Below are 21,748 nucleotides of genomic sequence, written 5' to 3'. Positions count from 1 at the left end.
TGGAGAGTCATCACCATAACACTCCTCTCACATTTCATGACACTTCTTTCTTCTCTCTTCTCATATTATTGGTACATGTTAGCAAATTTAATGTCATAACACTCTTATGACCCTAACACTGAGACTGGCCTCAGTATCACGTGCACTACTAATTACTAAAACGTTCCTACAGTGCCGCCCCTAATTTCTTTTTAGCTGAAGGGTGTTTGTATTGTACGTACATAAAGCAACCAAGAAAGGGAAAATAAACCACATTTTTATGCTAATGTGCCATCAGCAAGGCAAGTAATGTTTTTTTTTGTCCCATTCCTTGGCATTCTTGAACGACAATAGAGAGCAGAAACGGAGACGGGCACAGCAGAGCAAATCGGTTGGATAAAGCAGATACTTCTGAAATCTGGAATCTGCAGAACAAAAGCAACTGCTGGTATCTCTGGAGCAAAAGAACGAGAGAGAGAGCCTGCCAGTTTTCTTGGTTCTTTGGACGAATCTCTGTTAGGCTGTGTTTAGTTCCCACAAAAACTTCAAACTTTCCATTACATCGAAATCACATCGAAACATTAAATATAGCAAATGACCCATGCATGAAGTACTAAATATAGGTAATTAAAAAAACTAATTGCATAGTTTTGATGTACGTTGCGAGACGAATCTTTTAAGCCTAGTTAGGTCATGGTAGGACAATATTTACCACAAACAAATAAAATGTGCTACAGTGTGCTATAGTGTCCGATGTGATTTTTTCTACCTGTTTTCTAGGGATCTAAACACAGCCCTAGGCATTGAGCAGGAGAACCGAGCCAGAGAGACGAAGATGCAGCCAAGTCCAAGCAAAAGCAGCATGTTCTTTGAATTCGAAATATGCATACGTGGGCACGAAGCACCTTGAATTCATGCTGTGCATCAACCAATTTGTATGTTGATAGTTGATAAAAAGGTGCAACAAACATTTCATCCCAATACCCACAATCACACCAATTGCATAGTTCTTGCAGTTTCGAAATATCTTGCACTCCTATCACAACCAAAATACAGAGTCGACACTACATAAAAAAAAGCCTATTTTCCAAAAGGAAAACTACTAGTACTCGAATGGCAGAAAAGGAAAACTTACCATCTGCACAGCAGATTACGGAGCGACAGACTGTGCTCATGCAAGAATCCTTTTTCGCCAAACCCCCCAAGCCTACCCACAATCACACACTCCACCCACCACCACAACCTCTCTTCTCCCCTGCTACTGCTTGCATTTCCATCCGCCTCCGCCTCCCAAACCCCCAACACCAAACCCCTCCTCATCCTCCCCCACTCCCTCGCTGGCTTCCGCCGTCCGCCGTCCCGGCGTCCTCTCACCCCGGACGCCCGCTCGCGCAGCACCGGCCCCGCCGCTCGGTAAGCACCGTTCCTTCTGTTTCACTCAACCGTCCGTACGTTTCCCACCCACCTTGTCTCGAGTCCCGACTCCCGAGAAGAGGCGGCCGGAGAGGAACTCGCGCCACGCGAGCTGATCGGTCGTTCGATTCGTTGTCTCCAGGCGGATCGCACGCCATGGCGCCGTCGCCGGTCGTGGCGGAGGGCGACGCGGCGCTGCGCGTCGAGGTTTCCCCCAAGAACGCTGCTTTCGGGGAGGGGAGCACGGTGCGGCGCCCGGGGAGGCTCCGCGTCATGCACCCGCTCGTGGCGGAGTTCCTACGGAGCCCGCGCCGCCTCGCGCGGCCGGCGAAGAAGCCGGCGCCGGCCAAGGAGGCGGCGGCCGACCGCCCGCGGTACGGGTGCGCGTTCGAGGACGACGAGGACGGGGCGCGCGGCGGGGCCGGCGTCGCGGCGCCCGGCCGCCTGGTGTGGGGCAAGGTCCGGCGCCACCCGTGGTGGCCCGGCCAGGTGTTCGACGCCGCTGACGCGTCGTCGCTCGCGCTGGCGCACCGCAGGCCGCGCCGCGCCGCGCTCGTCGCCTACTTCTGGGACAAGACCTTCGCGTGGAACGAGGAGGCCACGCTCCGCCCGTTCCGCGCCGGGTTCGCGCGCCTCCCCGCCCAGAGATGGTTAGCCCCGTTCGCCGCCGCCGTGGACACCGCGCTGGACGAGGTCGCGCGCCGCGTGGAGGTCGGCCTCTCGTGCTGCTGCTGCGGCGCCGGCGGCGGCAAGGGCGAGGCCACCGCCAACAGGCAGGTGATCGACAACGCTGGCGTCCGTGAGGGCGCGTACGGGGCGGCGGTGGACGCGGCCTTCGCGCGGGGCGCGCTCCGCGGCGAGGCGTTCGTCGGGTACATCTCCGCGCTGGCCACCGCGCCGCTGGCCGGGGCCGACAATGTCGACCTCACCATCGCCACGGCGCAGCTCAAGGCGTTGGACCGTTGGAGGGGCTCGACGAGGGGCCTTCCCGAGTACTCGGTGGTCCACGGCATCGATGGTGCTGCCTCTTGGAGAGCCAAGAGGAGAAGATCGCCAACAGGAGGAGGCGATGGTGATGGTTCTTGCAAACGGAGGATGTCAAGGAGGAGCAGCGCCAAAGGAAATGAGACCCGTGATGTCAACTGATCATGATCTTCAGCCAGTTTGGGCCTGTCGAGGAAGTCAGGGCAGAGAACTCGACTGCTCTGGTGATCTTCAAGAATGGCGAGCATGCTGATGAGGCGTTCTCAGCCACTGCCGAGATCAGATCCATCAGCGCGTCCCTCATCAGCTTTCGCCTCACCTATTCGCTTCCAGCTGCACCATTTGATCCTCTACAGAGCATGTTGTTGGATCCCCCGCCTGTTGAAGCTCTTCAGTAGCTATTTACTCAGGTAATTTCTTCTGTTGATATATGAGAATGTAGTTTGCTTAGCACTTCATGTATTACTGCACTTTGACAGTAATAATTGCAATCATATTTTCAGGTCATGGATACGAGGAGGCAGTGAATTGGGTTGCTCATTCATCCGTACTTCAAGGTTTTTTGGAGTTGCTAGGTGATGGTAGTTTGTTTGAGGAAATTCTCGGGATCGTAGGAAGTAGTCAATCAAGTTGAATCGTTTCTGTTTTCACAGACCAAGCAGTGAAGTGGTCGCTTAAATATTTACCAGTATCATCCTTTTCTGGCTGTTGTCTACACCGTGACATTTAAATTATATGCTACAGATGATGTAAAAACATCCAAGTGCTGATGTTTTATGCTTCTAAGGTTATATATCTGGACTCAATGTTGTGGCCTCTTAGTGGTGTTCTATTGCCTGTTTTTTTTGACCTGTTTGATGAGAATTCTGATTATAAGCCAGATCGTCTGTTTGTTTGTTTGAACTATCTGATGGCGTGCTATCTTCATTTCGACATCTGAAATCTGGCAGAATACATACTTACCATGCAGGTTTTATACGCCAGCCAGTGTCATTAAACAATATAGTTAGATTCAGAAGAAACTGTTTGCGTATTCTTTGTCAATCAATCAATCATTAGCAGCAATGCAAACCCAAGAGCGTTGGGTGCAGTAGTTATATACATACAACTAAATAACATATTTGGGGAGAACATTTGAGTTACATCTCTAGCGACTAATCCCCAATCAGAAAAATCTCAAATCAAAATTTTCTAGTAGTGGCTATTTACATCAAGTCAGTTTACACGATTCTGTCTAAATCGCCAATAATCAATGGCTATCTACCCCTCTATAACGTACATTGCTCTTCCATCACCTTGTACCTTTATGCCTTTTATTATCTTGAGTCATGACAAGTGAAAGGAGCCTAAACCCTCTGTAATTGCATATTTGAGCTTCTCTCTCATTATCTCCTGCCGTCAAGAAACAAATACCACCAGGAAATAGTTCTCAGTTTTTCAGGTTGACAAAAACGAGATCTCAAAATGATTATGTCCTTTTACAGTACCTTCGACGAGTAAGGAGGGAGCTTGATAAAGTGCCGGCAGGTATTGACACTTGGCAATTCGTCATCTACATTGCCATCACATTTCTGTGGACCAAGATGCATGTCAGATGAGTATTCATTGAAACATAAGGTTTGTGCCCTAGTGGTATAGTTTGGTATGCTACAAAGAAATACAAACCTTGCACACTACAGTGAGCTTGGGATCAAGCAAAGCTAGGCCACCAAGTGGGAGTTGAGGCGCTCCAGTAGTGAATTGAATGAAAGCCCGCTGCTCCTCTCTTCCAAACTCCCGCAATATCTCCAGGAACTGCAAGTTGTTTATAATTGAGTCCTTAACTAGTTGTTTAGAGTTCAATAAATGTAAAATTTGACAGGCATTGGCATATCTGTATTACTTACAGTAATAATCAATGGACTGCTCATGTCATAGCCATGCTCAAAGTCCATGTGATCCTCAAGGTTCTTTAACTGCACGAAGAAATCAAAATTAGAACAATTCGAGATTTTGTGCACAACACAATTGAGTGCAGAAAGGCACGTACAGCCCAAGCATCCTGTTCACCACATAGTATGCATTCCATTTCCTCCTCAGTAAACATTTTGAGGGTCTTGAGGGCAAAAATCTGCAAGTGGTAGATGTAAATCAGTACTGTTGTCTACGGAGGAGGGAGGAGTTTATCTATCTCCATTCCACGAGAAACAGACCTCGTTAATTCCAGATTTGAAAGCCTCTATCTGCTTAGCAATCCCGCACTTCAGTGTTGCATCAACAACCAAATATACATATTCCTCTAAACTGTCAAGTGTCACCATCTTTTCCGAGCCTCCAGGAATAAGTTCGTATTCAGGACTTCCTGGAAGAGTGAAGTCAAGGCACAAATCCTCCAATTTCACGTTTTTATAGGACAAAACAGCGGTATGGTTAGATGTTCTTGAAGATTTTTCTAGAAATTTCTTCTTGTTGACAAGTGCTTGAAACTCTATTAATGTCTTGCCCAGCTCTGGATCAAATGACGCGATGTCATATATATCGAGCTCCTAAAAACAATAACACCATGATCAGAACAATGGAGATGGAAAATGAGGGTTGTGGAAGAGGGAAGAGTCACGGGTGATTGCTCAAAGAATTACCTTGTCAAGCATGATCTTGTAAAATGCTTTAGAAAGTGGAATGTCCAGGATCCTTCCATCCAGGACTGCTCTCACAACAAGATGCCCCAGAAGCTTGAATTTCTGTAGCACATTAGAAAATTCAATCCCTTGTGTGCCTGACGGCGACCACGGCTTCGGAAATAGCCCAAAAGAGGCATGAATGAATCTATCTTCACAGTTGTCTCCTCTCCACATTCCAAGCCCGGCTCTTTGGAGTTCATGGCTAACTGTAGTATAGAATTCGAACGTTGGACCTCGCCCAGTCCCAACCTCTCCTTCAAATTCCACCTCAACGATTCTGCAGCTTGGATCATGGTTGGTCATCATTGATACAGCGCCTTCAAGGCTAGCACTTCGGCTTACTCGATACTTTTTAGTCTGTGGAGGACTCTTGACCTGGTCTGAGTGACCGCTAACTTGGTCCAAGATATTTTTGACCTGGTCTGGAGAATTGTTCACCTGGTAAGTCATGAATGAGCGATGTGCAGTCAGGCAAAAGTACTTCCACCGTGTGTTGAAGGATAATAGGAAGGGGCAGGAATCGATCAGATAGACACACCACGAGGGTATGAGGCCACCCTCAAACAAACTATCCTGCATTTGCAGCTCTAGCTTATTCGTCAAAATGCTGCTCATGAACTGATGCTGTGGGACTGGATAAATTGCCACCTTCAGATCAATATCTTGTATAGTTCCTTCAGCAAATTTCCTTATCTGTTCGTCCATCAACAGTGGATACGAAAAACGGTTCAGCCCTTCAAGAACTTTCAGCATGAACAAGAGATTGTACGATGGATCGGACACATCCAAATCACCAGGAAGTTTGCCAAGAAGTATGGCTGTGAAAAAAGGGTCCTTTAACCATGCTTGCTGAAGGTTTTCTTGCACGTGCGAAACCTTAATATCGTAGGAACTCTCCGAAGGGATCTCCTTGCTTCTGTTTCTCTTCCTATAGGTTATATTGTGTTCTTCATCCCAGAAAGATGGTTCAATCGAGATATCAGATTGTCCCTTGTTCATCAAACGGAGGATTGACTCAAAAAATGTAGCAGATGGTTGTAGTATCACGCCATTGTACAAGAATCTCAGTTTTGAGGATCTGTTACCATCATCTGGATAAGAAACAGGTGTTATTTTATCTATATTGTTACCATATCATAATCAACAACAAGTAACCAAAGTTATTGCGCTTTACATCCGCATACGTTAAGGAAATTGACATGAAAGAGAGAGATTTGTACCATTTTTGGACGCACCTAATTTTGTGCTCCCATTTGCTTCGTTCTCCTGATTTGAATTCTGTAATCATAGCAACAAGAGGGAATTATTAAACATTGTATAGGAAATCATATGATATTGAAAATAAAAGTGAAAATATGCAAGATCTGTCCATAAACGATACAATCATCTGCATGTAAATGCATTGGTATGATAAGAATTATTCAAGAGGCACTCTAAAAAAGAATAGTAGTTCAAAAGAATCAACCCAAATGTTTTTTTGCATTAATATTGAGGAAATTATAGTTTGAGCAGCACTGTGATACCTTGGGTGCAGGTTCCTGATCAGTTCTGCAAATTTTAGGAAATAGAACTGGTTCAATGGCATCAGGTGTTGAGAAAAGATCGACACTGAGAACATCATTGTAGTTGCGCAATTCCTTCTCCCTCTGTGACCTCCGGAATTTTAATTCCAATGACGCTAGTTCCTGGGTCTCAGGATATCGCAGTGGAATCATCATGCTCTCACGTGTACTCTGTTCATCAGATAGCATTACGGGAAAACTGTCATAGCACATGTGCAAGGTGTCTAGTAGCTTCTCCACCAAAACCCCAAGAGGATTAGCTGAGCTGTCATTGGGAACAGTGAGAGCCAAAGAAGCAAATTTCTGCAGCCGACTCTGCACCTCACTAAGATGCCCTAGTAGATCCTGTCCACCACTGAGATCTGTATTGCAGTATGCCCCGTTTGAGAGATAAATTGACAAACATTTTATTGATCCACTCTGTGCAAACTCAAAGGTAGAAGTAACTGGCAGTTCATCTGACAATAGTCTCCTTGAAAGATCAGACAATTGTTTGCAGCTATCTTGATTTTCAGTGGGGGGTGTTGCGGCATGAACATTCAACCTAACAAAAAAGTCCCTGAAACTTTTAAGAGCAAATCCAAACCTATGTGGAGATCTTTGACTTCCTTTCACTGAGAAGAAGCTTCTCTTTATATCTTCTGCTAGTTTCATGACAGCATTGTTCTCAACCCTACATGCCTCGCCAGTCAAGGAAGACTCCAGGTCAAAGCAAAGGCAACTTTCATTCATGTTGTTCTTTCTTTTCGACTGGTGACTCGAGTTTTTTTCTTGTGATACTATGGAATCAATTGAATGCTTAACACCCTCCTTAGTAAAGGTCTCGAGGAAAAACTGCTGGCGTTTCTCCAGGAGGGTCCTTGAAATCTTGAGTGCTTGGAATATGATGTGGCGATTTCTCCGGGCCAACAAAAAAGTAAGGAAGCTGATACAAAGACAAGCGATAAAAATGTTAAATAGGAAGCATATTTCAAAGGTCAAATCTTACTAAAGAAAATAATTTTGTGAGGAATTTTCACCTCGAGAGATTTACAGTATTCTGTAACTCCATCAGGAGACTAGGTGTGCTTAATTCAACAATGTTGCTGATGGCAGCGACACAGTTGTAGCAAATTGATGATAATGCAGCACATTTTGCAATCTACATTGGACAAACACGCAAGTCAAGGGGAAGTTCTGTAGACACCTCCTCCAGTAGAGGAACTGAAAAGATAACACATACCTGTACCATAAGGGCAACAATGCTGGAAAGCTGGTTCATGTATGTACTTTGTCCCATGATGACATTCTTCTTTCCAGTGACTAGTTTAGCATGTTGCTCAGATGCTCCAAGAGGCTGCATAAGCTGGTAAATGAGCTCCACAAGCATCTGCACCTGCAGGTGGAGATTGAATAATGTGAGGAGATTCACCAAGATGCTTGCAAGTACTCGGCATCCACATTACTACTGTCTTGTGATATACTGATATTACATAAATACTGTGTATCGATAAACTTAACGTACATGGTTTCCTTTTTGCACTCTCTAAAAGTATATGAAATTATAATCTGATTTTTTTAATAAAAAAGAAATATGTGACACATGATGTTAACATTCATGCGTGGAACTTGTCAAGTTAGTCCATAAGTTAAAGGCACAAATGTGCATGACCACAAAATTCCACATGCTAAGTAATGCAAAGAGAAGAAGTGTGGTACCTTATCATTATCACGGTTTGAGGAACTGTAGTAAGTTATCATCTGCTTGAAAAATTCACAAAAATCCAACTTAAAAAGAGACTCCACGGCCTTTTCAGAGATAGAGACAAGATTTTTAAGCAGCCCAAGAATGCCCTGTCAAACATGTTCAATTCAGACATGAGTCCTCAGGTGCTAAAAGCTAAACAATTGCAAAGATGGTAATGACCAAGCGAACAAGGTAGGAAGGATGCTGCAACATACAGTTAACGTGTCATCACTGAGGCTCTTCCACCCCTCGTTACCCATCAAGCTCATCGTTGCCTCAACCACATTTGTTTCGCAGAGCTTACCCATGTGTTCAGCATTTTTGGAAACGCCAGCAGCGACCAATGCCATGCAAGAAATAGCGGATTCAAGAATCTAGCATCCACAATGATCAACAGCCCATCAATATAGTTGCCAACTTGCCATGGAAGAAGAAACAAGAATGAACAAATAAACAGAACTCAATCCTTTGCATCATATATATATATATCGTCCTCAACACTCATACCGTCTTATCAGAAGACTGCAGGAGGTTGCACAGAGCAGGCACGGCCTCCATGACCGTTGGCGCATCCTCTTCATCGTAATCATTGAAGATATTCGAGACGATCTGGAGTGCCACTTTCTGTAGCCATTTCAGCAAACAGTTGGTGAGCATGGGACATACACAGACAGACAACGGACAATGCAGAACCAGAGCAAGCCGCAAAACATACGCTCTTGTGCCTTACCTGCTTGTTCGTTGAAAAGAAGTCGAAGAACTGTAGCACAGCTGCTGCTACCCCACGTTTGAGGCACTCGTCGGGGCATTCTGTAGATATGGCGTCCAGAACTCGCAAGCACTGCCAAAACAAGGGATGCCTGTTTTTAGCACCAGCTTGCAACATATGAGCAGCAATAAAAGGGGAGGGAAAACAAATAGCTTCACCACCTAGTAAAACCTCACATGATCACAAGCAATTGAATACCAAATCAATGGAGCGTAGTTTTTTTTTAAAACAAAATAAAACAGGGAGCGTAGTAAACAAACGCATCGCAGTACAAAAACTACCTTGCTTTTCATAGAGCCAGTAACACCTAGTAACTGCATCCAGTTTATGCGCACGGTGAATCTGCTATGTATAGCAATTTTACCACGCGGTTAGTGAACAGTGTGTATAAACTACGAACAACCTTCCAGTCAATTTTAATTCCAAATTTGACCACTGTGCAACCACTACACTACGGCCTTGACACTCATCCAGTCATCCTGTAAATATTAATTGCAGTCTCCACTTGGAATAAACATGGAAAGGCTCAGAAGTGGGAGAAAGGCCGTAGCAGGACCACACACACACAGTTCGAAACTTACCAAATCAAACTCATCACAATTCGCCCAGCAACCCCAGCAACAGATTGATTACAGCCGAGGATATTAGCATTAACAGATTGGTATGACTAATTTAGACGAGGAAACTAAATTAAGAGAGTCCACCAGCCAATGGTCAAGACAAGCAGACAGGGTTTAAGCAGAGGGATTTAGGCTTAGGCTTAGGGAGCGTGTTGATGATGGGGGCTTTGGGTACGAGGGGAGTAGTGCACCAACCTCCTCGGCGAGCTCGATGCAGTCGACGGTGAGCAGCCTGTCGCGGAGCGCCTCGACGGCGCCGTGCTGCGCAAAACGCTCGGCCCACTGCGGCGCGCCCTCGCACGCCTCGGCCATGGCGCGCGCGGCCAGCAGCGGCACGTCGCCGTCGCCGTCCCCGGAGGCGGAGGCGGCGACGAGCCTCGGGAGGCGCTTGGCGAGCGGCGCGGAGGGGAGGGCGAAGATGAGGTCCGGCCCCGAGAGCGCGAGCACGTCGCAGAGCGCGGCGAGCGCGGCCGCCGTCTCCCCGGCCCCCGCGCCCTCGTCGGCGATCGCGGCCAGCGCGTAGGCCAACACCGCCACCCCCGCCTCCTCGGCCACCTCCATGAGGGGGCGCCTGGCAATAAGCTGCACTAGCTTCCTGTACCGCCGCGCCGCCGGCTGCTGGAGAGCTACTAGACTAGGGCACGAGCGCCTGGTCGGCCGGCGATGTCGTTGCGATCGGTTGCGCCCCCGTCGGCTCGCGCGCGGCTCGTGGCGGCGGTTGGTTGGTTTGGTTGGTGTGGGTAGGGTATCCGGGTGGCACGCGCGAGAGCTTATATCTCGGCGGCGGGAGGGGAGAAGGGCAGCGGACCCGGACTCCGACGCGAGCCGGTGTCGCGGTCGGATCCGCCTGCCGCGCCACAGGGGCCGACGAGCCCGACCGCGACACGCCCACGCCCCGGCGCCCGTGACGTCGCCGGGTCACGGCCTCCGGCTCCAACTCCGCGCGGTACTACTGGCTCGCCCGCCGCGTCCGAGTCGGACGGAGAGGCGTGTTCGTGTTTAGTTTTGTAAAGTTTTTGAAATTACTTTTTTTTATTTAAAATATTAAATATAAACTAATCACAAAATAAATTACAGAACTCGTCTATAAATCGCGAAACGAATTTAACGAGCCTAATTAATTTATCATTAGGAATTGTATACTGTAGCAATTTAGCGTCTAATTAGGTTCATTAGATTCGTCTCGCGATTTACAGACAAACTGTGCAATGTGTTTTTTATTTCGTCTAGATTTAAATCTCCATGCAGGTACTGGAAAAAAATTGAAATTTTGATTTTTAAAACTAAACACGGCGTAAGCCTGCAAATAGGCACAAAACCAAATCATATCTACACCAATTCATTCTCATAAGAGAAACTAATATTACCTACACCATTCCAAACCACCACTACTACAAACAAATCCAATCCAAACATTTCAGCTCATGATGTAATAAACTATTAGTTAAACTATGATTACAACCCAATAAAAACTTATTTCTCCAAAAAAAAAAGTTTATAGTGTAGATTTTGCCACACTGTTTTGCACAGAGTAGCTGCTAGTTATACCGAGTCATCTCCAACAAATTTCAGTCAATTTCGATAAAATTTTATAGTGTGAACGCGAGGTTTTATTTTTAGGGTCCGGTTCTTGACGTGGGACCCACGTATAATTCTAGTCACACTGCTTTGCACATAGTAGCTCCTAGTCATACTGAGTCATCTCCAACAAATTTCAGTCAATTTCGATAAAATTTTATAATGTGAGATTTTATTTCTAGGGTCCGACTCTTGACGTGGGACCTACGTGTAATTCTAGTCATGTTGCTTTGCACAGAGTAGCTTCTAGTCATACTGAGTCACCTCCAACAAATTTCAGTCAATTTCGATAAAATTTTATAGTGTGAACGTGATGTTTTATTTCTAGGGTCCGGCTCTTGACGTGGGACCCACGTGTAATTCTAGCCATGCTGTTTTGCGCAGAGTAGCTCCTAGTCATACTGAGCTATCTCCAACAAATTTCAGTCAATTTCGATTAAATTTTATAATGTGAACACGAGATTTTATTTCTAAGGTCCGGCTCTTGACGTGGGACCCACGTGTAATTCTAGTCATATTATTTTGCACATAGTAGTTCCTAGTCATACTGAGCCATCTCTAACAAATTTCAGTCAATTTCGATAAATTTTTATAATGTGAATGTGAGATTTTATTTCTAAGATCCGACTCTTACAGACCGACATTTATATATAATCATACTGTTTTGCATAAAGAATCCATTTCAGCCCACCTCAAACCGCTCCAATCCATATTTACATAGAACCCACCCCAACTCACCCCATTAGTTAATACAACCCATTTGAATCCATCCAAACATAATTCATATTAAAATCTAATCCATTAAACCTATTTCAACCCAAAATATTATAGCAGGCTTAACGGAGACCGACGGGGAACGTGCCACGTCGGCGGGTCCACGTGGAGCCGTGGGGTCGGGCGGGTCCCGGCCCTGCCCGGCGGCGCCCCCCAACCCCAACCGGACGGGCGCCGCGGCGAGGCGACACGTGTCTCGCCGCTCGCGGGCGCGGTGCGTCGTGCTAGGCTCCCAGCTGGGTCGTACCGTACGGCTCGGCGCGCGCGGGTAAGGATGGATCTAGACATCCGAATTCTTAGAAAAAATTTGATATTTTAAAATAGATATGCTTAAAATTTTATGTTAATCTTTTTTTATATTATCAAGCATATTATTACACATAAGAATAAAATTTTGTATAGATTTTTTATGTATTATTTGCTCCCTACAATTAACAATTAAAAAGGTGAAAAAAGATTCGAATCCGTATCCGATCCGTATTCGAATTTTTATATCTATTATTTGAGAATATATATGATAAATTTGAGGTTTAGTTTTTATGAATCTTTACAAGATCAATATTAAATACAAGGCTATGAATTTACATAGTAAATTCTATATTTTATTTGTCCATAATCGAAGAAAAATGACCAAAAATCTGACATTCGAATAAACATCCGAATCCATCCTTACGCGCGGGGCCGATGGCGACCGTCTGGTGGGCCCGGACGATCGGACGCCGTCGTGACGTGCTGACGGTGCGGCTGGGTTTGCCGGTGACAGTCTTGCTTTGCCAAGGGGGAAAAAGAAAAAGGGTAAAGGTAGGCCACCACTCTCGGTATAGGATAAGTAGCGAGATTAGTAGCCCAAGTTTGATGTTGGCCCAGCCCAACAACCTTCCGAACGCGGTTATGTATGGCGTTTACTTCCTATATGCTGGCCCATGAATTATTCACATTGTTCGGCAGACTGGAGCTGGAGCTGGAGGCTGGAGCTGGACCTGGACCCGAAATAATCACTCTCTTCTGTTGGTTGAATTAGTCGAAATCAACTAGCTTTTCCAGCAGATTTTCTCTCACAGAACACTATTGAATTAGCCGGACTTAGCCAACTTTTTCACCAGCCGAACAGGGTGAATGTGTCAATTGTTTCTTTCAAAAAAGCAAAGTAATATGTCAACTGACCCACGATGACACGATCAAAATCAAGCGGCTTTTCCAACTTACTCTCTCGTAGAATACTATTGAATCAGTCAAAATCAGCTGAATTTTATACAATAGAACGGAGTAAGAACTGGACTCATACGGTCCTCAGAATGATGTTTCTCCTTCTTGAAGGAATTGCCTTTTTCCCCCCTAGGGCATTATTCCTTGACGTAGACGTGCACGGCCTGAACCCGCTGCCATAAACCCACAAACAATACGAATAAAAACCCGAACTTAAATGAATAATAAATGAATAAATAAATAAATAATTTTTTTCAGCAGATCGTGCCGCTGCGTGCCTCGCTTGTCACTCTCACGCCCCGAATCCACAACTGTTAAATCAATTCCGATCCCAGTTGCCATCGTGTCGTCTCTTCCAGGCCCCTGGCCGCAGAAAGTCCGTACGGGGGCAGGCGTAGACTAGCCCCACGCACCCGCCGGTGCACGGCGTGGCCCCGTTCCTCCTCCCTCGGGTTGCTCGCCTGCTCGCGGCGCACGGGACGCCGAGGCCAAAAGCTGACCGGGCCAAACTGCCAATGTTCTTACTACTCGACTAAATAAAGAAAAATAAAGCTAAACCCCTTCCCTGAGCTTAACCGAACGTATAGTACTGTAGCGTGCCAACGTCTAGGGGTTGATCGTTTGGTCAACCTGAGCTTAACCCAAACCGAATGTTTTAATCGCGCAGGTGAGAATCTGAGCTGCCACAGGCCCACAGCCCGGTGAAAAAAATCCAAAACAAAAGAGACCCGGGGCGCCGGGCGGGACACGCTGTCGGATCCTCTGTTCAACGGCGCGGCACCATCACGGCACGGCGCGCCACGTGTCCCCGTCGCCCCCCTTGCGAGGTCTCGGCCCCGACACGCCATTAGCGCGGCGCCAACAACTACTACTAATCCGCAGTCACGCGTAGTAACCTGGCTGCAACCCCTCCCAAAGCCCGCGGCGGCAGCAGAGCAGGCCAGGCCAGCGCCTCCCACCCATCTCCCCCGCCTCCGCCCCCGCCGCCGCCGCGCCCGGGTCCGTTCCGAGATGGGGCAGGAGGCCCACCACCACCACGCGCTCCCCACGTCCGCCGCCGCCGCGGACGCCGCCGGCGCCTCCCCGGCCGCGGCGGCCTCCAGGCTCTTCACGGCGGGGCTGGTGGCGGCGTGGTACGCCTCCAACATCGGGGTGCTCCTCCTCAACAAGTACCTCCTCTCCGTCTACGGCTTCCGATACCCCGTCTTCCTCACCGCCTGCCACATGTCCGCCTGCGCCCTCCTCTCCAGCCTCGCCCACGCCTACGCCGGGGCCGCCCCCGCCCGCCGCCGCTCGCGGGGGCAGCTCGCCAGGGTCGCCGTGCTCGGCGCCGTCTTCTGCGCCTCCGTCGTCGCCGGGAACGTCTCCCTCCGCTACCTCCCCGTCTCCTTCAACCAGGCCGTCGGCGCCACCACGCCCTTCTTCACCGCCATCCTCGCCTACGCCGTCGCCGCGCTCCGGGAGGCATGCGCCACCTACGCCGCGCTCATCCCCGTCGTCGCCGGCGTCGTCATCGCCACGGGGGTAAAGCCGCCTCCATCTTCTTCGATCTATTCCGTTCTGATTTGTTTCTCTTCCCCAAACTGTACAATGCCGATGCAGTTCGATCAAAATTTCTCTTTCAGAAAAACGATAAATGGACCTTTTTGCCTCATTCAATGCATACAGCCATTGTCGATTATTACATCATCATTGTCAATGGCATGCAGTTCGATCAGTACTAACTAGGAAACCAAACTGGAATTGCTATGAACTCTCTGACAGTTTCACATCTATCTGCAACATGCATTGTGTTTCAGGGCGAGCCGAGCTTCCACCTCTTTGGTTTCATCATGTGCGTCGGAGCCACGGCCGGAAGGGCGCTCAAGACCGTGCTGCAGGGGATCTTGCTATCATCAGAAGAGTAATTTATCGATAATGCCGTATATCTTCAGGGATTTCCTGATCTGCCACATCAGGCTTCAATTCATTTCATTCTCCATACCTGCAGGGAGAAGATGAACTCCATGGACCTCCTCCGTTACATGGCACCCGTGGCCGTCATCCTGCTGGTTCCAGCAACATTGATCATGGAGCGTGAAGCATTTGGTGTGGTGGTCACCCTCGCACGGGAGGACCCCAATTTCATCTGGATCCTGCTCTGCAACTCCTCGATGGCCTACTTTGTGAACCTGACGAACTTCCTGGTCACCAAGCACACCAGCCCACTCACTCTTCAGGTGATTCAGTCCTCCCCCTTCCAGCACTGCTATGCTCAGCAGCTGCAATCCTGCCTGTTGCTTCGCACGATCCTGGAATTTTCCAGGCAAACTGGAATGCAAAGTTACATTGCAAGAAATGATGCAAATGTATTGACATGCCTAATCGTTATCAGGTTCTTGGGAATGCAAAGGGCGCTGTCGCTGTTGTGGTCTCCATCCTGATATTCAGGAACCCGGTAACATTCATGGGGATGCTAGGCTATGGGATTACAGTCGCCGGGGTTGTTCTGTATGGCGAGGCCAAGAAAAGGAGCAAGTGAGGGCCCAGCCTGGTGAGAAGCTGCTGCCTCTTCTGTGTCAGCTCCTTCACGCCTGGAGATGCTAAGTGGTCTGAGCTGCTCTGATGGAATCATGGTGATGGTATGTGGAAGACAAGCACATCGGTCCCTTTTTTTCGCATGGTCTGGAGTTGCAATTTGAGCTGCTAAACTGTAGGAATCTGGGATGTCCAACTTGGCGTTTGGCTTCATGTCATCGAGATGTATTTATCCTTGTAACAATATTTATGTAGATTCCAGATGTACAACCAGCTGTTTGTACAGCTTATTGGTGCTTACCAGAGAATACAAACATCATGATGATCATGTTACTTATTCCTAGTAAAAGGTTGCTTCAGTTGCACCAACTGCTTCAATTGCAGTTCATGCACTCCACACTAGCCATTCCGTTATGCCTGAAAGGTGCTATTCTTCCATTCCAGTTTTTCAGCATCTGGTTATGCTCGTTGCTGCTCCTTCTTTGTTGCTCCTGTGTCAAATGTTGCGGTAAGATTTTCTTCTTGCTGTGAATTGACAAAGATCCCGCCGTTTTATTTTATTTTATTAAAAAAATGAGTCGATTGAAAGGAAAATCGTGACTCATTGCTCGCTTACTTCACATATCAGCAGGCAGCAGTTCATATGTGGATTCAAACTCCAGTGCATTGTGACATTCTGACAGAGGAAGACGGCCGTTTCGAACGCTTGCGGCAGAACAAGGGGCCGAGAGACACCGAAGGCCATCGTCGTCGTGCTTCGCCGTGCAGCCATTGAAACTGATGCTGTTAAAATAAGGAGAAAGCAAAATAAAACAGCATCTCACACCTTGGCTCACCGTCGGGGGGAGGGAGCACGACGGAGAGGGGGGATCACGGCACGCCGGCTGCCGGCGTACTCGCGGAGCTCCCCGACGCCTCCGGAACAGGGAACGGGAGAGGAGAACGCAGGCAACGGCCGGAACGCGGCGGCGCAGCCACCCTGGGGTGGACGGTATTCCATTTGCCGTCCACCCCCTGGGTCCATCGTATCCGTCGGATCGGATATGTGAGGCCAGGATTAGCGTTGGTATTTGTTAAGGGTCCAGGGCGCCTCCTCTCTTCCTCCCCCTCCGGCCTCCACTCGCGTGCTCGACTGCCGGTTCCCCCTCGACGACGCCCTGAGCTCCCCGGCAGGCGGGAGGCGGACCGCGGACGCGCGGCACAGGGATTTCTCGATATGTCAGAATCAAGCTTGAGTTCTATTTCGTATTTCTTAAACACCTGCAGGGAGAAGATGAACTCCATGGACCTCCTCCGTTACATGGCTCCGGTGGCTGTGATCGATCTTGCTGGTTCCAGCAACATTGATCAAGCAACGCGAAGCATCTGGCGTAGTGGCCACCCTAGCACGGGAGGACCCCAATTTCATCTGGATCCTGCTCTGCAATTCCTCCATTGCCTTGCCTACTTTGTGAACCTGACCAACCTCCTGGTCACCAAGCAAACCAGCGCACTCACTCTTCAGGTGATTCTGTCCTCCTCCCCTTCCGGCATTACCATGATCTGCAACTGCAAGAGTATGCAAGAGTTTATTAATTTTTTTTGTTCTGATACTAGTCCTATGAAAGGTTGTTCCACATTGAACCCATTGCTTCCATCACAGTTCGTGCGCTCCACACTAGCCATTTCGTTATGCCTGAAAGTGGCCTTTCATGGATATAGAACTGCAGACATAGTTTGCTTCTGTAGTCGGTGTTCTTCTTCTTCTTCCATTCCTTTTATGAGCACCTGGTATGCTCGTTGCTGCTGCTTGCTTGTAGCCTCTCTTGGGCCCAGCGCCCTTTCTCTGTTGCTCCTGTGACTAATGTTGTCGATCGTATGATTTTATTTGAAAATCGTGCGCGCCTTGCTTCGCGTATCAGCACATATGTGGATCCAAATTAAACTCCGGTGCATGTTCGTCGACGCAAAGGAAGTGTCAGCGCGACTTCTCCATCATCCCTGTGCCAGAGGAAGGGTGCCACTTCGAACGCCTAAACTCTTGCGGCAGAGCAGCAGGCCAAGAAACACCGAAGGCCATCCATCGCCGTCGTGCTTCTCCGACATCTCCGAGCAGCCATTGAAACCGTTGTCGGAATAAGGAGAAAGCAAGCCCTGCACCGGATAGTCAGCGGGAGGGAACGCACGGCGCGAGCCACGCCGTCGCCAGCGCCGCACGCTGCCACTGCAAGGCACGGCTCGCGCCGTCCTCTCAGTGAACGCGCACGCGGCACTGAATAGCGCTTGCTCATCGGCGTCCGAGAAGAAGAGGTCCCCTCGGTGACGTACGGGAGGCGGCGGCTCTGTCCCCGTTAAGCCGTTGGCGCGCAGCCGGGGGGAGGAGCACGACCAGAGAGGGGCTCGCCGCACCGCCGGCGTACGCGCGGAGCTACCGACGCGGCGACCCCTCCGGAACGGGGAACGAGAGGGGAGAACGCAGGCAACAGCCGGAACGCGGTGGCGCAGCCACCCTGGGGGTGGACGGTAAATGAAATACCGTCCACCCCCTGGGTCCATCATGTCCGTCGGATCGGATATGTGAGGCTAGGATTAGCGTTCGTAATTGCTCAGGGCGGTTCCCTTCCTCTCCCTCCGCTCGTGCGGTCGACTGCCGGTCCCCCCCCCTGACGTCCCCGGCCGCTGGGAGGCGGAGGACTCACAGGGAGGTTGTTGGTGCTTGTGGCCGGACACACCAGCGGCCGGCGGGACAACAAAGGCTCTCGTCCCCATCGGACCCGAGCTTCGAGGCAGCAGCGGGGGGGGGAGCATATCAAAGAGTGGCGCCCATGGCTTCGGAACTCGGCCGTGGTCGTCCGGCGCAAGGAGCACGGCGTGGCGCCCGCCTTGATCTCCTCTCCTCGGCCAGCGGCATCCAGCACGCGGCGATCCCGAGCCGCACCTCGTCGCGCGTCCTCTGCGACGCCGGACTCGAAGCGCGCGCACCGTCGTCTTGAGGAGCACAGCCGCCGTTGCGCCACGGTACATAGCTGTAGGTCAGGGATGGGTTCACCGTGCCCACAAACTTCACCGGGGCAGCACATCCGGATCTGCAGTAAGGTGAACGAGACGGCAGAACCGGAGAGCGCAGGGAATGGCTGGAACGCATTGGCGCGGAGGCGACGCGCGATCCGTAGGGTGGACGGTAGACGAATGAAGCAACGACAGCCCCGGGCGGTAAATGGAATACCTTCCGGCTCCCTGCTGGGACCCGGGTAACCTCGCGTCCGGGATTAGCGTTAACAGTTGCAAGGGGTGTTTCTCTTCGTCGTTATAAGTGCTCGACTGCCGTTCCCATTCGGACCAGCGTCGAGTTCCGGCCAGGGTTCACCTTACCGACGGTAAAGCGATTTTCGCCAACTAGCGGTATCGGTAAACCGGCGGTAAATCGCAGAAAACCGCTAGAAACCGCTCGAAATGACAATTCAAATTCAAAAAATCGGTAACCGTTGTTTACCGACCGGTAATCGATGTTTACCGACCGGTAACCGTCGTTTTTAACCGGTAAACACCGTATGACTTTGGAAAATTAAAAATTTTGGCAGCATTTCACCGTAATTTTGTAAATTTCATTACTGATGGTATATATCAAACAATTATATAACATTTACACATACATAGAATAGAAGTTCATATCCATAAAAATAGAAATTCACATCCATAGTCCATATAGGTCATCACAACAATAGTCCATACAAATCATCACAACCATAGTCCTCACAAACCATCATTGTCAATATATATAATACATAGTAGTGGTTTCCGGTCCAAATGAACAAATGAACAAATGAAAATATATGTACATATTTGAAATATGAACACACATATATATACATATAGCTAAAATGAACAAATTAACATCCAACTACCATGAACAAATGGATCCATATAGCTAATATGAACACATGTTTTTGAATATAGCTACACAACAAACATCTAAAAATCAATGTAAAATCAAGAAATACTCACAATGCAGTGGTTTCCGGTCCAAACGCGCCGATTTCCGCTCGGAAAACGCCGAATACCGCTCGGGATTAGAGGATACCGCTCGGGATTACCGGTCCGAAAGTTTTTTTATTTTTTTGAGTGCCTAAATAGTCAAATATTTGAACATGTTCTATATTAGAATGATGTATGTCATCTCTACTTTCTTACCATATTTTTTTCCTTTTTTATTTCAAATATTTTTGAAAATTTTAAATTCGGGCGAAATTTTTCGAAATTTACCGCCGGTATGGGTTGCCGCCTAGTAGCGGTATCGGTAAAAATCGGCGGTAACCGGCGGTTACCGATCGGTAAGGAAAACACTGGTTCCGGCAGCGCTCCGCTCCTGCCGCTAGTTCGTTCGAGCGCTCGCTGCCCGCGCTCCCAGCGCCGGAATGAGCTTGCTGGCCATGCTCGCGATGCCAGCTCCCGTCGAGTGCTGCGCCGCCCAACGAGGTCGCCCAAACAGAGGTGGTGGAGGAGGCGACGGCGTCCAAACCAGGCAGAGCGGCGGCGGCGAGGTCGCCCATAAGACACGCTGGAACTCGACTTCTCAACTTTTATATAGACATTTGTCTTTCTCAACTCGACAAATTGAGGGCGCAGCGCATGTACCATTTGTCTTTCTCAACTTCTCACCTACCTCCATTACAACACAAATCTAATTTAGAGACACTTTTATATAGACATTTTATAATTTATCTTCACAAATATGTCACAATGTATTATAAAGATATTTTTTGTGGCACTTTAGAAAGCGTCACATGTATCGAGATACTATTTGAGGCATTTTAATTTGTAGACATTTTTTAAGTCATTTCATAAAGGGAAAAGTCTGTTTTTCAACCCTGAACTATCACGATAGTCCGATTTTGGCCCTTAAACTACGAAACCGGACATCCTACACCTCCAACTAACGAAACCGTTTGAAAAACAACCCTGGCTCAGCCAAAGGCGGTTTTACTACAGTAAAATTTCCGAATTTTTGGAATTTCACACCTCTCTCAATTAAATAATAAAGAAAGTATAGTTAATATTGTCTAAAAATCATGATATTTTTTTTGGAGGTAGATCAAAAGACAAGGAATCTATTTTGGCTAGATGTGCTACAATAGACATAAAGGAATTTGAATTATAAAATTTTAAAAATAGGTAGAATTCAAAATTCCTTGAATTTTTAGGTCAGCTAAACCTATGATAAAAATGCATTAAAAATATGATAATTTATAATTTTTTATTTAGTTTAGTTAGGTACTTTTTATTGGCCCAAGTTCTATAGAAAATTCATAAATTAAAATTTGAGGAATCAAATTTGATTCAAATTTGAGCATTGCGAAGGAATTCAAAAACTTTCATAAAAACTTGGGCCAATAAAAAATACCTTATTAAACTAAATAAAAAATTATGAATTATCATATTTTTATTTCATTTTTATCAAAGGTTTAGCTAACCCAAAAATTCAAGAAATTTTGAATTCTACCCATTTTTAAAATTTTATAATTCAAATTTCATTATGTTTAATGTATCACATCTAGCCAAAATAAATTCCTTGTCTTTTTATCTACCTTCCAAAAAAATATCATGATTTTTAGACAATATTAACTATACTTTCTTTCTTATTTAATTGAGAGAGGTGTGAAATTCCAGAAATTCGAAAATGTTACTGTAGCAATACCGCCCTCAAAACATCTTGCTACAGTGCTCGAGGGGGTGATTCGGACGGTTTTGCCAGTTCGAGGGCCTAAGTTACCCGGTTTCGTAGTAGGAGGTTGAAAAACGGAGTTCTTGACTAGTTCGAGGTTGTAAAATAGACTTATCCCTTTCATAAAATGTCAATACAGATTATTAGGGGCAAGTTTGAGACACTTTAATTTTTGACCTTAGCCTCGTAGAGGCACATGTTGAGTCATTCCTTTTAATGTCTTGAGGCATATGGGTAACAATTGTTGTAAAATTGAAAT

General features: G+C 47.6%; 2 protein-coding genes and 1 pseudogene across 3 annotated transcripts; 2 read left to right on the top strand and 1 right to left on the bottom strand.

Moving 5' to 3' along the window:
- Positions 1-1,223: 1,223 nt before the first annotated feature.
- Positions 1,224-3,184, top strand: LOC120701190 (annotated as a pseudogene).
- A 225-nt stretch (positions 3,185-3,409) lies between these two features.
- Positions 3,410-10,646, bottom strand: LOC120697303 (E3 ubiquitin-protein ligase UPL4-like). 2 transcript variants are annotated; one of them, XM_039980470.1, is made up of 16 exons: positions 9,909-10,646; positions 9,055-9,165; positions 8,832-8,948; positions 8,540-8,698; positions 8,297-8,431; positions 7,821-7,973; positions 7,618-7,739; positions 6,560-7,523; positions 6,257-6,314; positions 4,995-6,127; positions 4,569-4,901; positions 4,406-4,486; positions 4,263-4,331; positions 4,042-4,170; positions 3,864-3,947; positions 3,410-3,768 (listed from the first exon to the last, which is right to left on the bottom strand). In XM_039980470.1, the coding sequence occupies exons 1-16, from the start codon at positions 10,272-10,274 to the stop codon at positions 3,703-3,705; spliced, it is 4,080 nt and encodes a 1,359-aa protein (XP_039836404.1). In that variant the 5' UTR covers positions 10,275-10,646; the 3' UTR covers positions 3,410-3,702. The 2 variants fall into 2 exon arrangements, with proteins under 2 accessions (XP_039836404.1, XP_039836405.1); XM_039980471.1 differs by having other exon boundaries at positions 6,272-6,314.
- Positions 10,647-14,177: 3,531 nt separating this feature from the next.
- On the top strand, positions 14,178-16,166 carry LOC120697302 (probable sugar phosphate/phosphate translocator At3g11320). The gene is made up of 4 exons (XM_039980469.1): positions 14,178-14,795; positions 15,071-15,174; positions 15,262-15,490; positions 15,646-16,166. Exons 1-4 carry the CDS (start codon positions 14,283-14,285, stop codon positions 15,790-15,792), a joined length of 993 nt encoding a protein of 330 aa, XP_039836403.1. The 5' UTR covers positions 14,178-14,282; the 3' UTR covers positions 15,793-16,166.
- The last annotated feature ends 5,582 nt before the right edge of the window (positions 16,167-21,748 follow it).

This window comes from Panicum virgatum, chromosome 3K, assembly GCF_016808335.1.
Source record: "Panicum virgatum strain AP13 chromosome 3K, P.virgatum_v5, whole genome shotgun sequence".
Classification (NCBI taxonomy): domain Eukaryota; kingdom Viridiplantae; phylum Streptophyta; class Magnoliopsida; order Poales; family Poaceae; genus Panicum; species Panicum virgatum.
This window is presented reverse-complemented; position numbering and strand designations above follow the sequence as displayed.